This window comes from Nannospalax galili, unplaced genomic scaffold (genome assembly GCF_000622305.1).
Source record: "Nannospalax galili isolate Female #2095 unplaced genomic scaffold, S.galili_v1.0 scaffold582, whole genome shotgun sequence".
NCBI classification, from domain to species: domain Eukaryota; kingdom Metazoa; phylum Chordata; class Mammalia; order Rodentia; family Spalacidae; genus Nannospalax; species Nannospalax galili.
Genome location: NW_008349130.1, coordinates 2,244,689 through 2,269,733, shown reverse-complemented (window position 1 = coordinate 2,269,733; position 25,045 = coordinate 2,244,689). Strand labels below are relative to the sequence as shown.

General features: G+C 39.5%; 1 protein-coding gene across 16 annotated transcripts in view; it reads right to left on the bottom strand.

Moving 5' to 3' along the window:
• Dst (dystonin) overlaps window positions 1-25,045 on the bottom strand; it is a 489,235-nt gene that overhangs the window by 68,778 nt on the left and 395,412 nt on the right. For 14 of the 16 annotated variants that reach the window (XM_029570107.1, XM_029570103.1, XM_029570105.1 and 11 more), the window contains 8 exons: window positions 10,954-11,115; window positions 8,361-8,531; window positions 7,139-7,305; window positions 5,398-5,557; window positions 4,882-5,208; window positions 4,327-4,411; window positions 2,612-2,853; window positions 1,635-1,841 (listed from right to left, as the gene is read on the bottom strand). In XM_029570107.1, the coding sequence (XP_029425967.1) occupies window positions 1,635-1,841; window positions 2,612-2,853; window positions 4,327-4,411; window positions 4,882-5,208; window positions 5,398-5,557; window positions 7,139-7,305; window positions 8,361-8,531; window positions 10,954-11,115 (1,521 nt within the window). The remainder of the gene's footprint in view (window positions 1-1,634; window positions 1,842-2,611; window positions 2,854-4,326; window positions 4,412-4,881; window positions 5,209-5,397; window positions 5,558-7,138; window positions 7,306-8,360; window positions 8,532-10,953; window positions 11,116-25,045) is intronic. The other 2 variants (XM_017801477.2, XM_008846514.3) reach the window with 1 other exon arrangement.

Sequence of the window (25,045 nt, the reverse complement as noted above, 5' to 3'; positions counted from 1 at the left end):
TTTTCTATTTTATGTGTATGAGTGTATTGTCTGCACAAATGTTAAGTGTACCTGTGTTGTGCAATACCCACAGAGGCACTGGAGTCCCCTGGAACTGGAGTTACAGATGGTTGCTAGTCACCATGTGCGTGCTGGGAATCGAACCCAGATCCTTTTCAAGAAGAGGCAGTGTTCTTAACCACTGAGCAATCTCTCTAGCCTCAGGAATGATTTTTATAAGGAAAAATAAATCACAATAAACATTGTTTTCATAAAGGATATATGTTTCAGGTTCTAGAAGAATTACACTAACTTCATGACTTTCTATTTCTTTAAAAAGGACTTTGGAAAACACTTGCGAACTTTTTTGACTATAACTGGACTGTAGCTAATGTCTTTGGCAAACTTCAGTGTGTGCTAAGAGGTACACACTCAACCTGCAACTCTGCTCTTATACTGTCTCACGTCACAAAACACAGTCAACTTCTCAAGAAAATCTTGCTCCCAAGAGGATAAAATATTTGTCTTACTATTTATGTAAGTCTTTGATGCCAAGAGTAAAATGTTCAAGTAAATTTTAATGAAAAAAAAATCAGTGTTTTTAAATAGCTGAATAAACTTCACAAATAAATATGCCCACTTTCTTATATAATGAGGCGCAGATTCCTCAAATCTTAAAAAGTCAGGCAAACACATTCCTCAGGCATGAATGCCCTCTCTCACAAAAATTTCTTAGTCCAGGCCTTGCTACTGTGGTATTTCATTACGCTTTGTGATTCTAGAGTATGATACTAAAGTAAGGGGCAGAATATTACACTTTAGAACCATACAAATTACACTTTCATGGCAATACTAGAAAACTAACTTTGGGTGCCTTCCACAGAACTACTTATGTTTCTTGCTTTTGGCTTGTGTGAGTAAAAAGCTTAGTCAGACACTTCCCCCAGCCTGCTTCAAGTACCCCACAAAACCAGATAAGCCTCCACACATAAAGTGAGAAACCAAAATCCAATGACTTAATGTAAATAGCCACAGAGATTTCAATAAGTTACAACATGTATTATAAATATCTGTTTCCAGGACTGCCCTCACTGACCACCGTTTTCTGAAGGGCTGTGGCTTATAGCAGAGTTCTCTAAGTATGAGCCACAGACAGGTCAGAAACTATAATTTTCTCCCCCTTCAGTCATCTTTGGAAAAAGCTCCACATCACCAACAAAATTCCTTCCTTTCAAAAATAAGTACTTTCTCTTTGCTATAGTGTTAAGTCCATGAGCAGTTAATACTGACATATAATATTTCAAAATATTTATTCACAGATAGATTAGACTTAGTTGAGGCATTAAACTAGAATTAGCAATAGGCATATATGTAGACAACAAAAGCATCTTGTTTGGAAAGTAAGGCTGGTGGCCCCGGACTCCACCAGGGTAAAGTCTGTCTGTGAAGTAACGTGGCAGATGGCTGTTAACAATGTGCGGATTAGCTGGGCCTAGTGCTCAGATGCAGCCCAGCCAAACTATTCAAATCCCTGCTTCCATTTCTGAAGTTCAACAGATGAATGGCAACACTGGCAGCAGACATCTTTGTTCACGTAAAGGCTCTGAACAACTGGAAGAAATTTACTTCTTAGACAAGAAGCCACTGGTCCCTACCTGCTGTGACCGCAGAATGGCAGCGTCAATGGCGTCCACCTTCTGTGTGATGGTGTCGCTCACCAATCGGTAGCGTTCATTGTCCTCAGCGACCAACTTCTCGAGTCCTTCTCTCGCCCGCCAGGGCACCAGTTCCAGCAAAGCACAGCTCACTTCATTAAGGGAATCCAATAAGGCTTTGTTGTTCTTAACTTCCTGTTTCAGCTCCTTGAAAACATGCAAACAGAAGGCAGGTTTTCCATCTGTTCTTGGGGGTCCTTTGCTGTGCTGAGGCGCCCTTAGTTTCAGCTGAGTTAATAAACCTTTGTGGTTTAAAGCTATTTTGCAAAAAGGAAGGTGTTTCCAGAGGACTTCAAAGAACAATTCACTTGTCAACATGGCAAAATTTTACCTTTGAAATTTAAAATAAATATTTACAGTTTGGAAAAACAAAACCAAGCGAGTTAATATGTATTAATCTTTGATTTCTGGGACTGTCTAAGTAATCCGGTAACAGGAGTAAAATAAGGTGGCTATTCCAAGCCAGAAGTGAATGACCTCCAATGAGGGCACAATGGCCTTGTGCCCTTGCAGACTGGCGAGCGTGGCCTTACCCACACCGTCCCATCCATATACAGCCAGGAGCTGACATCTCCAAAAAACACCAATGTTCAGCGGGTGGTACACTGCTTTTGTGATGCCATCAGAAAACCCACCCTGTACTACACATCTGATAGAAATGCTGCTTTCCTAACAAAACTGCAGATGTCTCTTAAACAATGACCATTTTCCTTTTTTCCTTCCCCCCCCTTCTTCATTATTCAAACTCTTAGGCAGGAAACTATATTCTCAGCCATATGGTGATCAAAGTACATACGCTGTCTGAACAGTGGACGTACTGTGTATTTCCACCAGGCCCCACCCACTAAGGCAGACATAATTTGGGTCCCCATGAATAAGAAGCTAACAAACGTGGCAATGCACAAACAGGGGCATACTTTCTGTCTCTCTTGTGCTTGGCTCGAACCCTCTCCTTTCAGAGCCTGAGTCTCATATGAGAGCAGCTCCACCTCCACTCTGTCCAGCCAGCTGCACAGCTCCTTGCGTGTAGAATGCAGCTGCCTGGCAAGCTGCAGAGCCTGTTCCAGAGTCTTTGATACATCGGCACTCAATTTGGTAATGTCTTTGTATCTTGCTTTAATGGCTTCCAATTTATCTTGAATAATTAAGACTTCATCACCTAAAATTTCAAACATATATTATTTCTTATGGAAGGAAAAAAGTAAGGGGCAGAGATTTTCCTCAGATATTGCACAGTGAGGGTATTTTTAGGGAGAAAGAGGAGGTAAGTTTTCTAAAGACACCTGACCCACGAGAAGCCCTTATTTGGGTTTTAATCTTCCCCAGGACTGTGGCAGATCACATTAGTTATAGAACCAATGTGAAATGGACAGGGCTGTGGAACCTCCAGTTGTGTGCACCTTTTCATTTATCTTACAATGCTCTCCATTTTCAAAGAATGGGCCACAAACTGCCTGCCCTTGGCTCACTGACTTCATGGCTGTGAGGCAGGCACTTGGCCTCTTTGAGCTCTTATTATCACTCATCGTCACTCTTCCAGGGAATCTTTATTGTCTCTACTTCCTTTGCAGACAGAGGTAAATCATGTCCTAGGCTAGCAGAGATGTTCTACTACAATTCTTCATGATAAATGACAACTGCTCCAGTATACACATACTACTGAAACATAACCAACAGAATCATTAAAATAAGTTTCTCTGAGTTGTTCTAAGTTTTTCGTATAGGTATTAAACCATGCTGTGAACGCCTGTTCTCATAAAAATATGTACCTTCAAACCAAACCCTCTGGAAGGCTGATCAACTGATTAGAACGTCAGTGACTGTGGAGAGTTTGGAATGTTGCAGATCCAGGTCCTAATGACCATTTATCTTGGGCCATCTTTAGCCCCCTAAGTAGCCATTCCTTCACCACCTCTGTGTCTAATCTAACATCCTGTGACTAACACAAAAAAACCTTTTAGAATGTATAAACTCAGTAGACCACCAGCTTCTATCAAGCTAAGGGCTAGTAAGTCTGTGAGACAGCATCTAAGGCCTACAGCAGAATTCTCCCTGCCTGGCTATAACCTGTCTTTCTGATGTCTCCACCAATGTCTTTGAAAAGTGTCTTGATTCATAATTTTTCTTTGTTCTATTACTATGAAAACTTCATGAAACTGTTACTACGTTGGAAAATGGAATTTGGGGTAACCCGAATCTGTGTTCCCAGGCCATGGTCACTCATATTTGGCTCCAGAATAAACCGTCTCTTACTCCCTTCGAGGTGAAGAGTTGTGCTTTTGCATTAACAATGCATCTGTTTTCTGTCTAAACCCATCCATGTGTTCTGGGTCTTCTAAGAATGGGACACTATTGTAGCTACAGGGCGGGCTTCTCTGGCCAGCTCCTAAGCCAAAGCACTTTATGCTATGAGTAATACACATGGCGCCCATCAAGAACTCAAGTGAGATCATGAGAAAAAAGTGAGATCACATGAAAGTTGTCTTGCCTGATCTTCAAAGCAGCCTGAAGGCTGGAGTCTTGGAGCAGCCTCAAAAATGATAAAGTGTTTTGTCCTTTTTTCCCATCCCTGAAACATTGTGACAACACTGGGGAAGATTGGTAAGATGGTCTGAGCTGGGAGACGTCTCACCTGTGGTCTGCTTGAGGAGTTCTAAGCCATTCAGCAGTGCCTGGTCTACATTTTGTTTCCTGAGCAGGATGTCTTCTTGCAGAGCCTAGGAACACAGGTACTATTTGTACAGAGGTAGGGGAAGACCAAATTCAAAGCAGAATTAGCATTCACTAACCTCAAAGAACTTTCATGAAGTTCCTTAGGGACACACTGCATGAATACCTCACATTTTTTTTCAAACACCCATTTTTGTTCCCCTCTCTCCACCCCTGCATTCCAGACCCCAAATCATCAACTTGGATTCACAGCACAATCCTTTTAGAAAACATTTAGGGCCTTATAGAAATTGCTTTCACAGAGGTACTGCAGTACTAGATCCAAGAGTACAACTGTGTAAAATTCATCTGAATGGATACATTCAATCTCATTTTATTAAGTCTCCTTTTCACACACAAGAAACACCTATTTTGGGTATAAAGGACCACATAAATCATAATGGACAAAAAATAACACAACTAATAAAAATGGATAAATTAATAACAACTGAAATGAAAAAAAATGAAATGAAGATACCCGAAGTTCCGCCTGCTGCTCCCACAGCCCCGCAGTGCCGTAATCCTGGACTGAGAGCTTGCTCAGTTTGCCATGCACCTCATTCAGCCAGTTCATCAGCTCAACTTCATCTTCCCCAAAAATCTTAGCATTACACAAGGCCTGCTGGAGGAGCTCAGACCTGTTGTGACTTTTCTCTTGAATCTCATAGTACCACACTTGGGAGAAGTCTAGTTTACTCTGTACCAGGTCTTTATCCTCCCTGGAGCTCAGAATCTTTAAGGACTGGCCAATGCTAACAGCTTGGTGCAAGTGTTTATTGTGATTGTTGATGTCATCTTCTAAAGCCTGAATGAAGTTTAAAAAGGAAGAAGGAAAACAAAAAGAATGGACAAATGAAAACATAAACAGAACGAAAGGATGACTGAAATGGATTTTGTCTCACAAATGCACAATTTGTACAATGTAACAAATTTACTTCACAAAATCAGAAAATAAATGAAAGCCTAAGCCTTATTGACACATAGCCCTTCATACCTTGTGCTGTGCAATCTGCTCCTCGAGCTTAGATGTCTGGGTTCCTATGGGCTCACAGTTTGCCAGCCTCTTTTCTACAGCTGTAAGCCACTCATTCAAGGGTTCTAAGGTCTCGTGAAATTGCTGAGCTACCACTGAGATACCTTCCAACTGACGATTCCTGTGAATTTGCCAAGATAAAGATCAGTTAGGGATGATGAATGTGTTAAACAGTCAATAAAAATATCTGGTCACGCCCCTTCCACTATATTCGAAACATGTTGTTGTAGAAATCATCTAAGGTTAAACTCTCAATGTATAATAGTTAAATGACAGGTTAAACTAGCTCTTCTATTAAATAAAATTAAAGTTAAGCAAGCTATCATCCTCAAGTACCCAAAGAGCATGAAAATTAAAAGCCATCTTTCCCGAGAAAACACCTAATAATTATAGCAACTTTAAGAACAACAGCAAAGTAACAATAACAAGTAATATACTGAATGCCTCTTCTACACTTGGCCTTGCTGTAAAATTATTTTTACGAAATGGTCAAAAATGGATAAAAACCCTGAAGAATACAATTGTGACTGCTACACTGCAAAAGTCTATCTGTATTTGTAAAATGTGTGTATTTGCCAAAAGCAATGGTTGTGGACCTAAATATCATGAACAGGAGAGCTTCTCAGACTTCTAACTACAATTTGAAATACTTTTAGAAAACACATGGTTTGCTCAGTGGCAGACTTCAAACATAAAATCTGCTCTGTTGTTTCCAGTTTTTCTCTCATGCAATTCACTGTGCCAGTCTACAGTTAGTGCATTTAATACAGTATCAAAATTGGAAGTCATCTATTGAGATCAGGAGTTATGCTGCCTTCTCTTCTTAATCTGGTCAGTTCTTAGGGAATGACATGATTTGAGAAATTAGCTTTCTATGAAGCTGAAAAGAATTACAGAACTTGGCAGTAGGTACAAATATAATTTCTATGTCATTATCTAACAAACTATACACAAAAATGTAAAACCCTGCCCCCTCTATTCTACTTCTAAAGAAGGCAGTAACATATGGAGCACAGCTATTCTATCAACTCAGTCTTCTGGGTGACTACTCTTTCATGTTGCTACAACTAGTAACAGTCCATGTAGCATTGATGCAGATACAAAGTGTTGTGTTGCTGGGGATTCTGTAGTAAGAAATGCTGTGAGCAGGAGCCCAGGGGAGCCCTGCGTGCCTGCCCTCCTGTCTTCATGAGGGAGAACACCTTCCACTGCTTCACCTCCTCCTCACCAATTCTTCCCTTAAAACACAGCTGTCACTTGTTTCTAAACTTCTTCCTTTAATATGCTCCCACGACTCCCTGCATTTTTGCTTCAAAACATCACTCTTGCCATCATTTTTCCATGGCTATGAACTAGTATGAACTAGTCTGCACCTATCTGGGGGCAGAGGTCATCTGTCTAGCTTGACCCTGTAACCCAACACCTAGCTCTGTGCCTGGTGCAAGGTAGGTAGAGAATGACTAGGTAATGAACAAAGAATGAATTATCACCAAGAGAAATGTTTTCTTAAAGAGCTGGATACAGCTGGTGCCCACAAGACACCACCCTCAGAGGAATGAGGTGGGGTGCGCCATGGCCCTCGCTACTAAGTCCACATACACAATGAAGATGGAGAATAGGGATTTAAGGAAACATATCACCCAAATACACGGTCCTAAGTACACTGCTGCTCTTTCAAAAGAAACGGAAGCATCTGCCTTACCTCGTTTCAGCTTTACTAAGCAAAGCCTCCCATCTACTGTCCAGGAGACGCAGCTGCTTCAAAATCTTCACTTTATCTGAAGGTTCAGCCGTTGCAGCAATTTTTTCTCCCTCTCGTTTGATGACCTCCACAGTAGACTTTCGATCATCCAACAATCTTTGCAGAAGCTTCAGGCAAAACATTAAATATTTTAAAAGGCAGAAAAACAACTAAATAAATATAAAGCCAAATGTTATCTTAAATGCTTCCAATATTATACATAGATAGATGATAGATAGATAGATAGATAGATAGATGATAGATAGATAGATAGATAGATACATACATACGTACATACATATATGCATACATACATTCTATGGGTATACACAGGAGAAATCTGAGAAGTAGGGTTTTAAAACTAACCCAACTGGGTCCAGTGAGATGGCACAGTGGGTAAAGGTGCTTGCTGCCAAACTTGACAACCTGAGTTTGATCCCTGGGACCCACATAGTGAAAGGAGAGAACCTCTGACCTCACACACGGTGTATCACATGCATGACCGCAAACACACATACACACACACACACACACACACACACACACACACTCTCTCTCTCTCTCTCTCTCTCACTCACACTTTTCATTAAAACGTTTTATATGTAAAAATGAACTAAGTTTGAAGCAATGTATTCCTTTTTCAAGCTACACAGGAAAAAAATCTTACCTATGTGCCAGGTGCTAGGCCTTTTTCCACAGGTAATTTCAAACCACAGTGATAAATCACACTGAAAATGTCATGAAGGGCTTCATGACTGAGCACTAATGTCACCTGGTTAGTGAAGCCTTCCTTGGCTGTTCTTTCTAAAACTGCTCACAGCTCTCCTCCACGGCAGCATTTCCTGCTGCCCTCCTGGCTCAGTCACTTCCAGATTCCCATCCCTCATCCTGTCTACTTATGTCTTTGTAGTTTACTCTAGTTTGCATATTGGCATTGTTTATTGGCTTTCCTCACCCTTTTTTCCACACTGGAGGGTCTTTTGTTTTGATTCGTGGATGTATCTCTAGTACCTATAACAATGCTTTGATCAGAGCAGGTATTCACAGTACTGGTTTAGTAACTAACCAGAAAGCAGCAAGAATCAGTTAATGATGATATCCTAGCAGTATAAATTAGGAGGTCTATCTTCACTGTCATTATTAAGATTTAATATGCAACAACACAAAAACATCATGAACTTACCTTTTGCTCTTGTATCTGGGCCTTGACCACTTTGAACTCAGCTGATGGAGGCTTCTGATTGGCCACAAGCTCCTCAGTGTCTACCATCCAGCTGAGCAGGGACTCAAGAGCGTCCTGGAACCTTCCACAGTGCAGCAGTGCCTCCTGTAGCTGTGCTGCTCGCTGAGCCACCTATAAAATTCCAGTTGTTTCAACTTATTTGTTTCACCAAAAAAAAAAAAAAAAAAAAAATCTGCCCATGAGACACACTGCTTCTCATGTTTACTTCCCCATCTGGTCACACATTTGCCCCCCCCACCCCCCTTTCACTGTGTGTTTGTGCATGTGGAGGCTAGAGGATGATCTTGCGTATCTTTCATCACTATACACCTTATTTTTTGAGACAGGGTCTGTCATTGAACTTACAGCTTGCCCTTTAGGCTAGAGCAGCTGGTCAGCAAGTTACCATGACTCACCTGTCTCTATCTCCCACTCAAAGGCTTACAGGCTTGTGCTGCCATGACCAGCTCTTACTTGTAGAGCAGGCAATTTACCCACTGAACTCTCCCCATCCCTCTTTCTTTCTCTTTCTTTTCTGTGTATATGAGTGTGAAGTACATGTTTGTGTAGGTGCACATGTATGTGTAGGTGTGCATGTAGATATAAAGGCCAGAGGTCAGCTTCAAGTGTTTCTCCTCAAGAGCTAGCCTCCTTGTTCTTTGAGACTGGGTCTCTCATTGGAACCCGGGGCTCACCAATCAAACTAGGCTGGAAAATGAAGCTCAGAAATCTCGCTGTCTTCAGGTCTCAGCAGTGAATTTTAAGTGTACAATACCACGCTTATCTGAGTTCTGAGGATTAAACTCAGGTTTTCATGTTTATGTGACAAATACTTTGCCAATTGAACTACTACTCGGTCTCTTTTATTAAGATAGGGTCTTAAATATCCCAGGCTGGCACTGAGCTATGTAGCCAATGAGCTTTGGCTCCTTTTGCCTCTGCTTCCTGGGTGCTAGATTATAGGCATGTGCCACCATACCTGGTTTAATCCATTGCTGGGGATGGAACCCAGGGCACTGTGTATCCTGGGCAAACACTCTACCAACTGCACTACAACATCCCCAGCCTTCTTTTTGTTTTCACTAAAAATTTACCCACAGCATTGACAATGGGCAAAGCTTAGGAAGGAAGCCAGGAACATAAGGCTACCATTCAAAATAGACAATTCTTTGAGATTTTGTAAGTGTTAATGTTTGTGATTAGCAAATGAATGATTTAAATATTTTTATTTTAAAAACAAGGCATCACTTTATCATGACTGGGATGCTTATCTTGTTCTCTGCCAGTGGTCATCAGTGACGACGATAAATGAAGACAAGGACTGAAGGAAATGATTATGATAGTGAGAACTGGAATTATATGCTTGCTGGGAAAATGATGCGCTACCCAATTAAATTCTTGCATCTCCAAACCTTGGAGTTCCTTTGTGACAAACTATGATCTTTGTCATCCAGTAAATAATTATTTGTGTCCTACAGAGAGGAAGTATTCTGTGGTTCTTCTCATAGAACTTTCCTTTTTAGACTGAAAGATACATTATGCACCATGGAATATATTTTCACCTGACGCCCTTTTCTAACTGTGTTTAATGAACATTACAACATGGATCAGACTTGAAAGAAGGCTGTGGTTTTAAGATATCAACACAAGGAAAACAGTAAGAAGAAGCATCCCCATTCCACAGACATGGTCTACTGATGATCAAGTACTATTCTTAGTGTTTCCCCTACAGAAGGTTTTTATAAGGTGGGATCCACATCTTATAGCTAAAATCTGGAGCTGGCAGTCTTCAGTGACAGTGGCAAAGCCTCTGACCAGGACTGAAACATACACAGCCTCTTTTACTTGCAAGGTATGAAGCTAGTCACCAACATTTGACAATGGGAGGATGTCACACAAAGAGAGGGGGAAATTTCACACACACACACACACACACACACACACACACACACACACACAGATTTGCAAGACCCACTGGGAGCAGAGCATCTGGACACAGCAAGCCTGCATCTCAGCATGTCAGTGAGTCACAGGCGCTAAGAAGCTGCCACAGCCTGAGAGGTGGGTATGCTCTCTCAACACAGGGCCATAGATCATGGCTGACTGACATCACACCTATTGGATCTGCAGCCATGTCCCTGTTATGTTCTCTAACTACCTCTCATAGGCTTCTGAGGATGGGCCACCTAGTATATATAGCAACCTAAAAACAGTAAGCATGTTTAGGGAAGTTTGACTACTCTAAACACTCATTGCAATAAATTATAGTGAACAATTACTAACAAGCAATAAAAATAGAGGGGATGAGCAAATTACCTTCTTTTTAAAATTTTTTACTTTTTATTTTATGTGTATGTGTTTTGCCTACATGTATTTATGTGCAACATGTGTGTGCCTGGTGCTGTGGAGACCAGAAGAGGGCACTGAGTTCCCTGGAACTGGAGTTAAACACAATTGTCAATTACCACGTGGGTACTGGGAAATGAACCCAGGTCCTCTGTAAGAGCAGCCAGGGCTTTTAACCACTGAGTCATCTCTCCAGCCCCGTAATTACCTTCTTATTGAGAGTCTTCCATCGTGTGCTGACGTCATCCAGGTCATGTTCCAAACCCTGAGTACAGGTGCCTGTAGCTGCACTCTGAATAAGGCCTTGACCTAACCAGTTCACATCTTGCTGTTTAGCTTGCAAGGGTTCAATTTCTTCTTTCTGGAACGCCTGCAATTGGGAGAACCATATTATAAGAATATTATCTAACAACCACCAAATGTATAATGACCACGTACTTAGTTATCAAGGCGTGGAAACTACCAACTGTCATAGCACTAAAGGGAACCACTGTTATCTAGTCATAGGCCATGGTCACCTTGTAAGGATGAAAGTAAATGGAATATAAATTTGTGGCCTATCAAAATTACTCAACAATACGTTCTACACACATTTAATTGGATTATGTATAAAAACCAAGGTTAGTATTATGAAATTTCTCATCATCACAATTTAGCAAAAAACTATTAAAAAAAAAGGTTAAAAGTAAATGATTAAATGAGCCTTATGAGCCAAGGAATTCCCATAGGGTCTCATAAGGATGGGTGTGGCTGGTTGACAACTGAAGCTTGAGACACAAACTGGAAGTGAACACTCACTGCAAAGACAATGAGGTGGATCAAGAGGCCAAACATATGCCTACTCAAGGAGCCACAATACAGTAATGGGAAAAGGAAAAAGCACACATGGAGACTCAGGGCACATGACATGGGGAGTGCTACAACTCATAGTAGTGGAAGCTACAGACCCAGAGGAAGGTCTGAGCTGATATACAGTAAGGCCCATAAGCACAGGACATTCCATAACTCCCACTGGTAGAAGCTGTAGACCCAGGGAGGAGGCTGGAGCTGGTGCAGTACAGTACCTATCCCTCAGAGGTAGACTAGGGATAGAGCCTAGTCTAAATACCAGACCCATAAAGGAAAGAAATTCAGTCCTACTATGACTTAGTCCTCTTCTGAACATTGAAATGCTTCCACTAAGAGAAGGGGCTTAAATTTAAAGAAGAAAAACCAAACCAACCAAACAAACAAAAAACAATCAACTAACCAACACCAGATGCACAAATCCTAGTGCAGAAACAAAAACAACATGAAAAAAAAGATAATACCAGGCATGGTGGGGAATGCCTTCAATGCCAGCATTTGGGAGACAGCGTCAGGCAGATCTTAGTGAGATGGAAGCCAACCTCGTCTACATAGTGAGTTCCAGGCCAGCTGGGGCTACAGGGAGACCCTGTGTCAAAAAACCAAAAATCAAAACCAAGGTAACATATCTTCTTCAAAAATTACCAATCCCATAGTAACAGCTTCCAATGAGAATAACTTGGAAGAATTTCTAGTCAAATAATTTAAAAGAATGTTTATAAATATGTTGAAGCAACTCAAGGAAGATATGAATGTACTCCAAGAGAACAGAAACAGAGCTGGATGAAATAAAACAAATCTATTTCCAAGATATGAAAACAGAATTCAATAAAGAAATAGAATTGCTGAAGAAAAATCAAATTGAAATGATGCTGGAATTGAAAAAATCTAATAAGCCAAATGGAAAGCCCAGTGGAAAGACCAGCCAACAGAATGAATAGTAGAAACAGAATAGACAGACTTTAGAAGACAAGGTAGAGGAATTGGATTATTCAGTAAAGGTCAATGATAAGTTAGGGGGAAAAAAAAATGACCCGAACAGGGGAAAGCTTTGGGACATTGTAAAAAGACCAAGTCTTGAATTATAGGCACAGAAGAAGGAGTAGACTATTACACCAAATGCACAGAAAATATCTTCAACACAAAGGTGTGTGATAAAAATGATGGATCCCTGCATACAAAGCCCCCTTAATGTCTACTAAAATGCCAGAGGGATTGAAGAGGCACAGTGACATCACCCACAGATCTGGTCCTACATATGACCAGCATAGCAGCTCTGGTTCACTGCTATCCACAGATCCGTGGTCACACTACTCTCTCTCCTAATGTTTGTGCTATCCAACATGGGGTCCCCCAGTTGTTTATGACTAGCAAAGATCTACTGCAGTAGATTAAAATGCAAATTCCATGAGCTGGAGAGGTGGCTCAGCAGTTAAGAACACTTGCTGTTCTTTCGGAGGACCTGAGTTTGATAACCAGAACCCACATGGCCACTAACAACTGTCCATAACTCCAGTTCCAGGGGATCCAATACCCTCTTCTGGCCTCTTAGGGCATTGCATACATGTGGTGCACTTACACACATGCAGGCAAACACTCATACACATAAAAAATTAAATAAAATATTTTAAAATGCAAGTTCCTCCCCAAACAGAAATTACTGTTTTCTAATAATTTATAGTCCCTGGGCTTGCTACAGTAGCTAGCATGTAATATATATGCAATAGTTATTTGCTGAATTAATATCAATATACAAAAAAATATATCTATCTTAGGTGGATGATCTCAATCCTTTTACAGATAATACCGGAAGTATCACATCCATTTTTTCACAGATAACATAAATGTCTGTAACGTGGGGCTTGGAGAATGCCATGAGAAAAATAATTTTAACTCAGCAATAAAAGTTTGAGACACATATTAAGGTAAAACATGGTTTGTCATTTGGAGGACACCACATAAAATAATCAATGGCTGGATAAACAGAACATACAAAGACCTAATAAAGGCAGATATATTAAAAGACCACTTTGAAAGAAAATTATAGGTATACTCTGAAGAATAATTGTGAAAGATATAGGGCTAAGAAGACAAACTCTCCAGACCCTGGCCTAATGCTGGACACACAGGATACTTCTGCGCTAATTGTAGGAACAAATACATTAAGAATGGCAAACAAGTGAGCTGTCGTTTCCTCTAAAAATCCCCTCTTGGCAAGCCCAAGCTGCTTTTTCCATTGAAAATCCATAGAGACAATTTCTATACTGGCTAAAGATCCCCATGTAATAATACCAACTATAGAAAATTAGTTACACATCATGAAGACTCCAAAGGATCCCTAAATTACTGGGGAGAAAACTTTGCATCTTCTCATAGTCTTTCCAAAAGGTGTGGCTTACCAAATGCATCAACAGAAAACTGCAACAAGGTGGTAAGCTTAGAGTTTGACAATTTGGTTATATTTCTTTTTTAAACAATATCCTAGGGTACTACTTCCAGGAACTAATAATAGCCTTGCATACTTTTAAGTGTTTACAAAAATGTGTACAGGATAGGGAAGACTGTTGCATTCTTCAGCGTAGGAACTTGTTATATAATGCTTCAGGGAAAACTTTTATTTTCCCTCTCACTTTTCAGAAGGAAAACCTTACTAATACAATGTCCTAATAAACTGTCTTAGCCCTTGATCTTGGAGAAATTAAGGGTGTATATCAGTCTACATGAGTCTGTGGTAATTTTCTAAAGTTCTTCAAAAATAGTATACTAACAGGAAAAAAGGTTTTCTCCAAATCAGCTATAAAATCCTTTACATGGAAAAGTATTTTGCTAAGCTTTTAAATTAGCAGAGCATTTGCTGCGGTCTCAAGGGAAGGTGACTACAGCAATTCATAGACTGAGAGAAACTTTTCTAATATTGTCTAAATTCCTTATTTCTCAGTGGTAACAAAATACTTATGAAAAAATTTCCCCACAAAGAAAACTAATAGCACACAGAGAACCTTAAAATGAAATAAACTCTGAGGTAAAGTTTACCAGATGGGCTTAGAGAGAGCACCAAAATAGCTGAACTTGAATCTGAGTGGGAAGAAAAAAATTACAGGCTTGACAGACAATCTCCACTTATTACAAGGCTTGCCCTTTATTTTACCTCTTCTACAGCTCACAGAAAGTTAGGCACTATAATGCCTGTAAAAACCACACAATAACTTCTCTACTCTCATATGCAGCACTACTGAAGTTTTTAGCACATTAAAAAAAATCTTTAAGATGGGTGGGTACAGCACTTTGCTGACCACAACAATACTGTTTGTACCTTCATGACTAAGTCCACTGAAGCTTAATAAATTCAATATAACTGCCCTTAAATGGCAGTGTTTTAAACCACAATTTGTGCAAAACCCTAATATTACCCTAAGTTAACAGTGGAGGCCATATGAATGAGCCAGAACAGCCAGAGTCTCAAGAATAGAACACTAAATAGCTGGGATTTTTTGTTTTTCTAAAAAAAAAAAAATCCCTCATTAATTTGTTACACCAATGAATTATCAATTGCTGGTGTCTGGCAGGGTGCTAATCAAACCTGTGAAATAAGTGTCTAGATTTTATCCTTATTAAAATCACTCCTGACTATTCAGGAAACAGATCCACAAGCAGTTGGCACCACAGTTTCCCAATTCCATTAATTACCTGGACCAACTGGGAGCCATCGCAGATTGTGTCCAATATTCCTGCCTGGGCCCCTGTTTTTCTGGGCCCTGTTCTCTTTGTTATTGGTATGGACTGTAGGGAGCATTTCTTCTGGGTCACCCCCATCTCCTGGGTAGAAAAAGGGGCCTCCATTTCACCCTTAGATGGTATGCTGGATTCTTCTGAATCGTGTTGTGTCAATAATGTCACATTTTCTGACGAAACTATGCTACCAAAGTCTCCATCCCTCTCCCTCTGAGGGGCTGTGGAGGAGCGCTCCAAAACCCAAGGAGGTTCCTTTATACATTCCCTTCTGTGTGCTGAGATTTGCAATTCTCCTTGTCCCAAAGTTTTCTCTTTTTCTCCAGAGCTGGAAATCGGCTTGTTTTCTCCATCTCTTGGCATAATTAATGGATTGCACTTAGTACTCTCTCTCAAATGATTCTCCCTGAAACCATTTTGATCATGGGCCTTCCTTTGATCATTTACATATGGGCTTCCCCTGATTGAAGAAACATCATGCAAAATCATTTGGAAGTTGTCATCAGGGTGAACACTTCTACATGAAAGCAGTGGGATTGTCTGTTCACTAATGGAATTAACAGGAAAAAAAGGTCTATATTGCTCTGTTATATGGGTATCTTCAACAGGAGATAAGCTTCTAATTTCTGGCTGGTCTCCATTCAAAATGCCCTGTTTTCCTTCCTTCTCTGCCAGAGGACTACATAAACCAGAGTCATCCTCCTCTGAAGTTTGAGAATTAGTACCCCATCTGCACTTGCTGGCCTTGGTAACAGCATCTGACATATCAGTAGGTTCAACAAAAGAACTTTCACTTTTGTTTGCATAATCCATAAAATTGGCTGGAACAAACATTCGCCAGGACCTCCTGTGCTCTTTCTTTTCTGCGTGAGATTTGGCTTTGGGTACTCCTGTGCTTCGAATGATATCACTGTTTAGTTTGAGTGCATCAAAGATCATCTTCTCATCTAGCTTGTTTGTTTCACGACCTCTCAGCTCAAATACACTGGAAGAAGAAAGGGCACCATTGGAGCACAAAGAGCTAACATCCAGTGTCCTGTGACTGTAGGGTAAAGTCCGATCTGTAAAATGCCTGGAAGACAGGCTACCTTTGGAACCAGAGTCTATCTGTTCATTGAGTCTAACTGTATCATAGATGGAGCGCTGTGGGACGTAGCAGTCTTCAATATTTAGGTCCTCTTCTTCTTCACCCTTCCCTATGCATGGAGGGTTCTGACGTAAACAGTCTGGTCTGCTGAGTGGCTTCCCCATTTTGTAGATAGTCAAAACAAATACTGCAGCTCTTGACACCAAAAGGAAGAAATACGGTAGAGCATTTTTCAAGAAAGTCTAATTCTGAACAGAGCTATGACTGTCCAGCATAAAGGCTCCAATAACAGGGCAAAGTAGCTGAGGTGTTTGCGGTCATCAGCAGTGCAACAGTATAAATCAACTAAACTTTCACCCAGTTCTAAAAGTAAAGTGCACCAAGAGAGTGTGTAGAAATTTCCTCCCACTCCTCCAACTCTGAAAGTTCCCCCTCACTCCAAAACAGACAAAAACAAACACACAATTAACAGTGGCTCAAACTCTCAGAACATTCCGTTGTGAGTCCGTTTCCCATTTTAGTCTAATTTTGCATGAGGTTTCTAGATTAAAAATTCCAAATGAGCAAGCATCTTAACAGGCTGAATGTTAATTTCAGCAGAGCTCTGGTTAACTGTAATCTACTTAAAGATGGCTTGCAAAACTCCATGTCCTTTATAAATAAATCGTGTTTCACAAACTCAGACAAACACAGAGCTATGTATTGTTCAGATCAAGAGGGCACAGAACAAACCCTCAGAGAAAAATTTAAGGCTAGTGTTAAAAAAAAGTTAAAGTTTTCTTTCAATGGGGGGAGTATATAAATAATCTTGATTCAAAAGGCATATTTTCTTCCCATATTAAGCTTCTTTAAGGGTATTCAGAATTACCCAAAGGAAAAGAAGTCAGGGCAGTAAAATCCAGCAATCTTTTAAAGTAAACAGCGCGGACAAACTTCTCTTTAAATTTTTCCCCCAAAGATTCTTATCTGATTCTTCTGAAGGCTTTTTCCACCTGAGGCTAATGCAGCAGTGGCGCTCTCCATTTCCCCGGAGGCAGAGGCAGCAGTTGGCATCCAGCTGAAAGCCAAGCCACCATCCTAGGGAAGTGCGGGCTGCTGTGGCCTCGGGGTCGCATGTCGTCCGGGCTGGGACGCCGCTCCCCGCAGCTCAGCAGCGGCTCTTCAGGCCAGCGGGGCCCCACCCGGCATCCTCCCGGGCCGGGGCGGCATTGCGAAGCCCTGGCCTGGGGCGCTCCGTCCCACCGCGGCTCCGCTTCAGCTACGCCCTCCCGTGACTTAACTTCGCAGTCATCCTTCCAAGTCCGCCTCTTCCCGGGAGCCGGCGGGTTTGAGGGGGAGGAACCTGGAGGCCGGGAGGCTGTCATGCAACAGCTTGGTGACATCAGCGCCGGGCAGGCCCGCTTCTGCAGCTGGGAGAGGGCAGCTTGGGTTCTGAGATCCTGCAACCTCACCGGCTTCCAAAGCCCCGGGGACTGGAGGGCCCAGGCTGAACCCGACACCAGGAGCTCAGGGAAGCATCACGACCACTCTGGGCTCATTTGATGCTCTGTGTGTGTGTGGTGTGTGTGTGTGTGTGTGTGTGTGTGTGTGTGTGTGTGTGTTGGGGGCAGGTCCCTATCCTTCAGCTGAAACTCACTTTTCTAAGACGAGGAATCAGTTATTTAAGCAGGAACAACAGTATCTCTTTGATGCCAAATGTTTTATCATCCCTTCTTAACGCCCAAGTTCAACTCTGACTGCTCTTATTTACTCGCCCTCAGCACTGCTGACATGAATACTTGTAGTCACCAATATCCACACAGTCATTTTGAGATTAACACAAGGCCAGGCAAAGAGAGAGAGTGGAGGAACTGAGCCTGATCATTTAATAGAATCACACTTGCATATTTTAATCTATTGAACAACTTCCCTTATAAAAGTATTGTTTTAAGCTGGGCATGGTGGCACACACATTTAATCCCAGCACTTGGGAGGCAGAGGCAGGTGGATCTCTGTGAGTTCAAGGCCAGCCTGGTCCACATAGTGAGTTCCAGGACAGCTGGGGCTACAGGGAGACCCTGTCTCAAAAAGACCAAAAAACAAACAAATAAAAGTATTGTTTTAAAGTAAGTTCAGCAAGCCAAACAGACTTTTTGGGCATAAATTACAAATTTTATTTAACAAACTATCCATTCTTTTATGAAACAAACAACCTGTCATAAACAACAGGCAGTTACAAAGGAAGGCAGATTGTAAAAATCTCATAAAATAATCATTCACAAAGAAAATGGTGCTGATTCCAAATGAAGAACACAGTTGCATTTCTCTGGTAATTTCACAAAAATAAGTTGTGGGAAAACTTTTGTACTTTTAATGAGAAAACATCCCCAAATTATTTTTATAAACCTACAAGCTGAATTTTAAAAAAATATTCTTAACCAGAACCCATCTGCTCAACAATTATTAGATCCAGCTAAGTACAAGGTCATCATTAAGTTGAAAAACTCTATACAGATATTGATGAAGAAAAAAAATACAACAGGTATAAAACATCCACCAACATCCCAATATCAACAAACCATTTTTCATGGTCAAACTGAAATGTTTTTAAAAAAACAATTATTTTTTATTTTATGTGTATGAATGCCTGCAGAAGTCAGCAGAGGGCGTTGGATCCCCTGGTACTGGAGTTATAGACGGTTGTTAGTTGCCCTGTGAGGCTGGGCCTTCTGCAGGGGCAGCCAGTGTTCTTGACCATCTGTCCAGGCCCATGAATTGAAATTTTTTTAAAAAGCACTGGATTCTGTGGTGGTCAAGCATACGGCTATTATTAAGTATAGATGAAGAAGAAAAATGCACCCACAGCTACCAGGTTGAAACACCAAACTGAGCTCAAGGCTGGGAATTAATAGAAACCAAGAGTCTTATTCCCAGCTGCCCGTATCTCAGAAGCTTAGAAAGCTACCTACTCACAGCAGTAGTGAAGTTTAATGAAATCTAGGTGAGCACCTCTTTCTCCAAATACTCTTTTAAGAATGGCCTTTCCTCAGCCCACCTTAGACTCTGATTCATTAGCACAGTACTTACTATTCTAGTCTTCTGAAAAGCTAAGAATAACATATAACCTTACATTAGAGATAGGAAGTGTGGTAAAACTTCACATTTATTAGTTCAACTATTCAACCTATAGGGTTATCTGCCTAATGAGGCAAGCACGGGAGGAACTGATGTCATACTCCACTATCCTCCATCTTGTAGCAGAATGGGAACTAGAGACAAGAAAATGGGTATAGCACAATTTGGAAGCAACTGGAAAATGTGCTCTGGTGGATTATGTTTAAGTACATGCCACTTATTTAATCACTAAATTCTTATTAGTGATTTCAATTTATGCATTATATTTTTGTTCAAGCTAAAAAAACCCCTATTTTTTGTAGTATATAGAAATTTCTGACAATAATTCACATATGCGTGTTACTTTGAAATCATATTGCAAAGATATCTGGATTAATATAAAAGGATAAATTTATGAACAGAACTGGACTGATTTATCTTTTCACCTCAAATTTGTTCTACACAGCTACTTTAAATGTGGACAGTCAATCAAGACACATTAAATTGTGTTAAACATTAATCATAATATTTTAGAGTGCTCACATTTAATGAGAAATATGTATTGAGTAAGATAGTTTTCCTAAAGAAGAGTCAACATTATTTCATTCAAAAGGAATCACAATGCTATTTTCCAAAATGCAATTTTACTGACATTATGTCTAGATATGATCTAGCTAAATTATTATCTATTATAGCAGATAGTTTTGGAAGAATACACCAGTGCTGACTAAATTACAAGGAAAATAGCACCTTGCTGTCATTTCATATTTCTCAAATTAAATCCTTTTAAAGGAAAGTCTGAAAAGTAATCTTATCACCAAGTACAACAAATCACTTTATGGAAGTTATCAAAGACTAATTTTATGAACTTAAACATGGAAATTTTAGAGCTGAAATATTAGAGATGCTAAGTTTAATATGCCATAAGTGGAAAATGTGTAAATAAATGCTGTATTATTCATAAAAAACTGACAAAATTCTCACCTGGCCCAACAGCTCTTGAAATCTGAATTAGAAATCTAGTAAGAAATATTAGTTTTGTACAATTATGAAAACAGGTATTAAGAGCAACAACTTCTATTGTTATTTCTAAAACAGGCCATTAGCTAATGGAAACTAAAAGCACTCTATAGTTTCCAAACTAATCAACTTCTTCACATGAATGACTGAGTGTTCTGAAGCATAACTATGCAGTAGCTATTTATTTCACTGGAAAGTAATTTATAATTAAAAGAATGTAGAAGATTCAGGCTCCAGAACAAAAGAAGTAAGTTTTAAAATACTGAATAGCTTTATTGTGTGATTTGGGGGGTTTATCTGATATAAACCTTATTTGATATCTTTAATGGACACTTGCTATTCTTCTTGTAAGTTACTACAATACCAGATTATGACTTTCCCTGTACATTCAATGAGGTTTCTAGGTGACAGTGATAAAAAATCATTCTGCATGAAAGGTGATTCTATGTATAAATCTTACTAATTGAAATATACTCATAGGAAATGTCTAAAAGCCCTCTCTCTCTTTTTTAACATTTATATTTTTAAAGGTCATCCAGAAAGCAAAACCAACACACACCTTAATAGTCCTATTCAGCCTCCTTTAGAGGGAAAAAAAGACAGGCAAAATCTGAACACACTGTACATATAAAATGCTGACAAATGTGAGAAATGGGTATGCAGATCCAGACACACTCAATGGGCTCCTAAGCTCCAGATGCTTTCAGTTTATGTACAATCACTGCATTTATACGTCATACTGGGGACATGGCTTAGCAGCAGAGAGTTGACCTAGCACGTGTATGGTCTTAAGTTTAATGTCCAGCTCCCCCAAAATAAATAGGAATGAATAGAGACCTAGTTGAACAAACTTCCTTCCCTTCCTCCCTTTCCTTTGTCTCTTCTTTTTCTTTCTGTTTTCTCTCTTGCCTCCTTCCCTCCCTCCCTCCCTTCCTCCCTCCCTCCCACCTCTCTTTTTCTTTTGTTTTGTTTCTCTTTGACAGGGTCCCACTCTATAGTTCACACTGGTTTCAAACTCAAGATCTTTCTGCCTCAGCCTCCCCAGTTGCTGGTATTAGAGGAGAAGTGAGTGAGCCACTATACTCAGCCATATAATAAACACTAAAAAAATTACCTATCAAAATTTCTTATCAAGACACCAATATAATCAATATATAATTCCATACTAAAAACGCAAGTTTTCTGTCTCTTGTTCTCATATGCACGTGTGTGTGTGTGTGTGTGTGTGTGTGTGTGTGTGCACGCACAGACAGATGTAACTAATTATGGAGTCTTTTTTTTGAGACAGGGTCTCTCTGTAGCCCTGGAGCAGGCTAGCCTAGATCTCAACAAGATTCATCTGTCTCTTCTCTGAGTGCTGGGATTAAAGGCATGCAGCACCATGCTTTTAAACTGTAACAGATTTATCCAGTTTTTTTTTTTTTAAAAAAAAACTGCAAAATGAAAATAAAATTCTATTTTATAAAACTGTACTTGGAACTGTCTTCAAAACAATTTGCTTTAATTCCTCCGTTTTAAATGGAGCAACAACAGTTAAGAGAGCAATATAACACAGAATTAGCAGTGAAACCAGAGAGGACCCTCACTGCCAAGATCTTTGTAAACATTTTACATTTATTTATTCTGTGTATGTGCCACAGTGTGTGAGAAGTCAGAGGCCAACTTGTGGCAGTCAGTTCTCTCCTTCTACCAGGTGGCTGTCTCTGGGCTTGGTGGCAAATCCCAAACCATTGAGCCTTAAGCACCCTTTTTGAGCCCTTCCGGATTAGTAGTAAGTATCTCTTGTGTGAGGCAGGAAAGAGGGCAGCTATGTCTTAGTCCCACTTTGGGTATATAAGAATATGAGGTATTAATAATATCCTATGGAAGAATACCTCCAACAATTAGCAGCTAGGTGTTGGGAGTGGTCTCTCCAGGATGGAGCGGGAGTGGTTTCTATCTTGTCCATCAGATGTAATGTTCTTTCATCCTAAAATATTACCTAAGTACTACTTTGATGTGGTTAAAGGAATGTGACTTTCCTATAAAAGCTCATTCATCTACTTAGTTTCCAGTGTGAAAATATTTTCACCTTTAAAGATTCTAGAAGGAGGTATGCATCCTGCCAGCTAAGAGTTTCTTTGACAGATCTCCAGCCTATGAAGAAAATTTCCATATGAAGACCTCTTCTGAAATAGCTTTCATTAACTTCCCCTTGTTCTCAGCAAAAGTGGAGAACTATTTCTCTTTGGTCTCTACTAACAATATGAATATTCCTAAACACTGCTATTAAAACATACTTTGAATGATTTGACTTTATCTTTAAAAACATGGTGATATCATAGTGGCTGTTTGGGGATCATGCAATAAATGTCTTAATAAGAAATCTGTGCTCAAACTTCCTGGCTCCTCTAGCACCATGATACTTTGCATTTTAGTTACTGAATATTCAAATATGCCTGGGTTAGATAAAGTCTTCACCTGGACCAGACTAAAGTTATTATAACATAATTACGTGTTCTGGTCTATGTCCCTGGTTTTAACTTGGCTTAAAAATCCTCTGCTGTATGTAATGTTATTTCAATTTTGAAAACAGAATTGTCAAGTCAGATCCACTTGTACCAGAGACACTTGTGGGGACAAAATGAATTACAACTAGGGGAGCAAGAGTAGTCAGAAATAAACAGGAAACAGGCTCTAAGGGATTCTTTACTTTTACCATGGTCTAGAGGTAAGGAGTTTGTGTGTCCAGATTTAGCTAGGATGTGACAATACATATTAATTACAATGTCTAGTTTCTTTGCTCTTCACTGAAATTAAATCAGTTCAACATGGCGATAATGATTACTGTATGATGAGAATATCTGATTGGTTGCTAATGATATCATAGAAATCACTAGGAAATATTCCTTGTATATAATGCAGTCAGTTACATATGTGTTTGATAAATAAAAATGTGGAAATTTCAATATTATTTAACATATCTTTCATTTGAAGATAATCTTGTGTTTGAGTTCTTCAAACAGGACTTGGGGACAGAAGCAACACCAAATAGGCTTTTTTCTTCCTTCTTAGAAACATAATCTGGTCTATTCAAGCCACCAATCTGTGACAATGTGCAACAGGATTTCATTGTAGCACTGGAAAAGTATAGTATAAGTAGTACTCTGAGTCTTCAATACTATAAAAAAAAAACACCCCACTCTTTAGACTTTAGCCCAATGACTAGGAAAACAAGGCTGGAGAAGTGATACAATGAACATAAAGTTAAACAACTTGATAGTAACCGAAGAGGCATAATCTCTTTTCAAAAATTCAGAATAGTTTTTCTTTACTGATAGTGACTCAGGATATTTGGTTTAGAATAACATGTCCTTAATCATTATATTTAAATTGATACCATAACCATGAATAAATTCTGTCTTTTCAAGGAAACCTAAGGCTAAAACTAACAGCAATTTCTTAGGTTACATTTAAGGAGGGGGAAAGGAAGCAGGGAAATCTGTCTTCATTGCTTAAATAATCTCTTTTCCTTCTAGTGAACATTGGGCTCCACACTGGTAAATAATGGGGTAACAGCTGTTAAGGTTCAGTCCTGCTCTGAAGGCAGTTTATTTGTATTAAGAAAAACTATTATAGGATTTTATCCGTGATATTAGGTTGAACTAAAGCTCACTGGTGGATTAATGTCAAACTGGATTTTATTTGAAAGCCTATAATGAAAATAGGCCTAGTCCTTCAATTCTTTTCTGTTTCATTTTCAGAAATTATAACGAATGGCTTTTTACTCAATGCTAATTATTCCACTTAAAAAATTTAAAAAAATTTCCAAAATATATTGATTGTAATTCAATAAAAGATTCAACAGAAAATAAATTAAGATCTAAATTATAAGCCAGAAATTCTGCCACTTTAATCAAGAAAGATATAACCAGCAAGATAATGGGCTGTCTGGTTCCATCTCACTGGCACAGTGTGAGTGCCATCCTCACCCCATCCTTGCTGCATCAGCGTCTACGTAGCTTCATACATCCATCTCATGGCAGCAAAGTTTTTGAACTTTTAAATTATTTTTTTAATTATTTATTTAATAACCCACATACTTAGAAGAAGCATTTCATTACAACAGCATTGACATATTCCAGAGCTAAGATGCATCTCTTTCAAAATTGGCTATAATTTTTTAGGTTTACAGTTGAATTAGTATAGTTATACAATAATGTACTCAGTATAAACCCTATAAGACATAACATTAAATGAGATTTTAACCTTTAAAAAAGATCTCCATTTCATTATTAAAATACACAGTTTCATACAGAAAAATTCTTTTTTTTTCCTTTTTTCTTTTCTTTTTTTTTTTTTTTGTCTTTTTGAAGCAGGGTCTCCCTGTAGTCTCAGCTGTCCTGGAACTTACTATGTAGACCAGGCTGACCTTGAACTCACAGAGATCCACCTACCTCTGCCTTCCAAGTGCTGGGACTACAGGTGTGCACCACCACACCCAGCAGAAAAATTCATTTTTAATGCAATTGACATTAAGATGTTT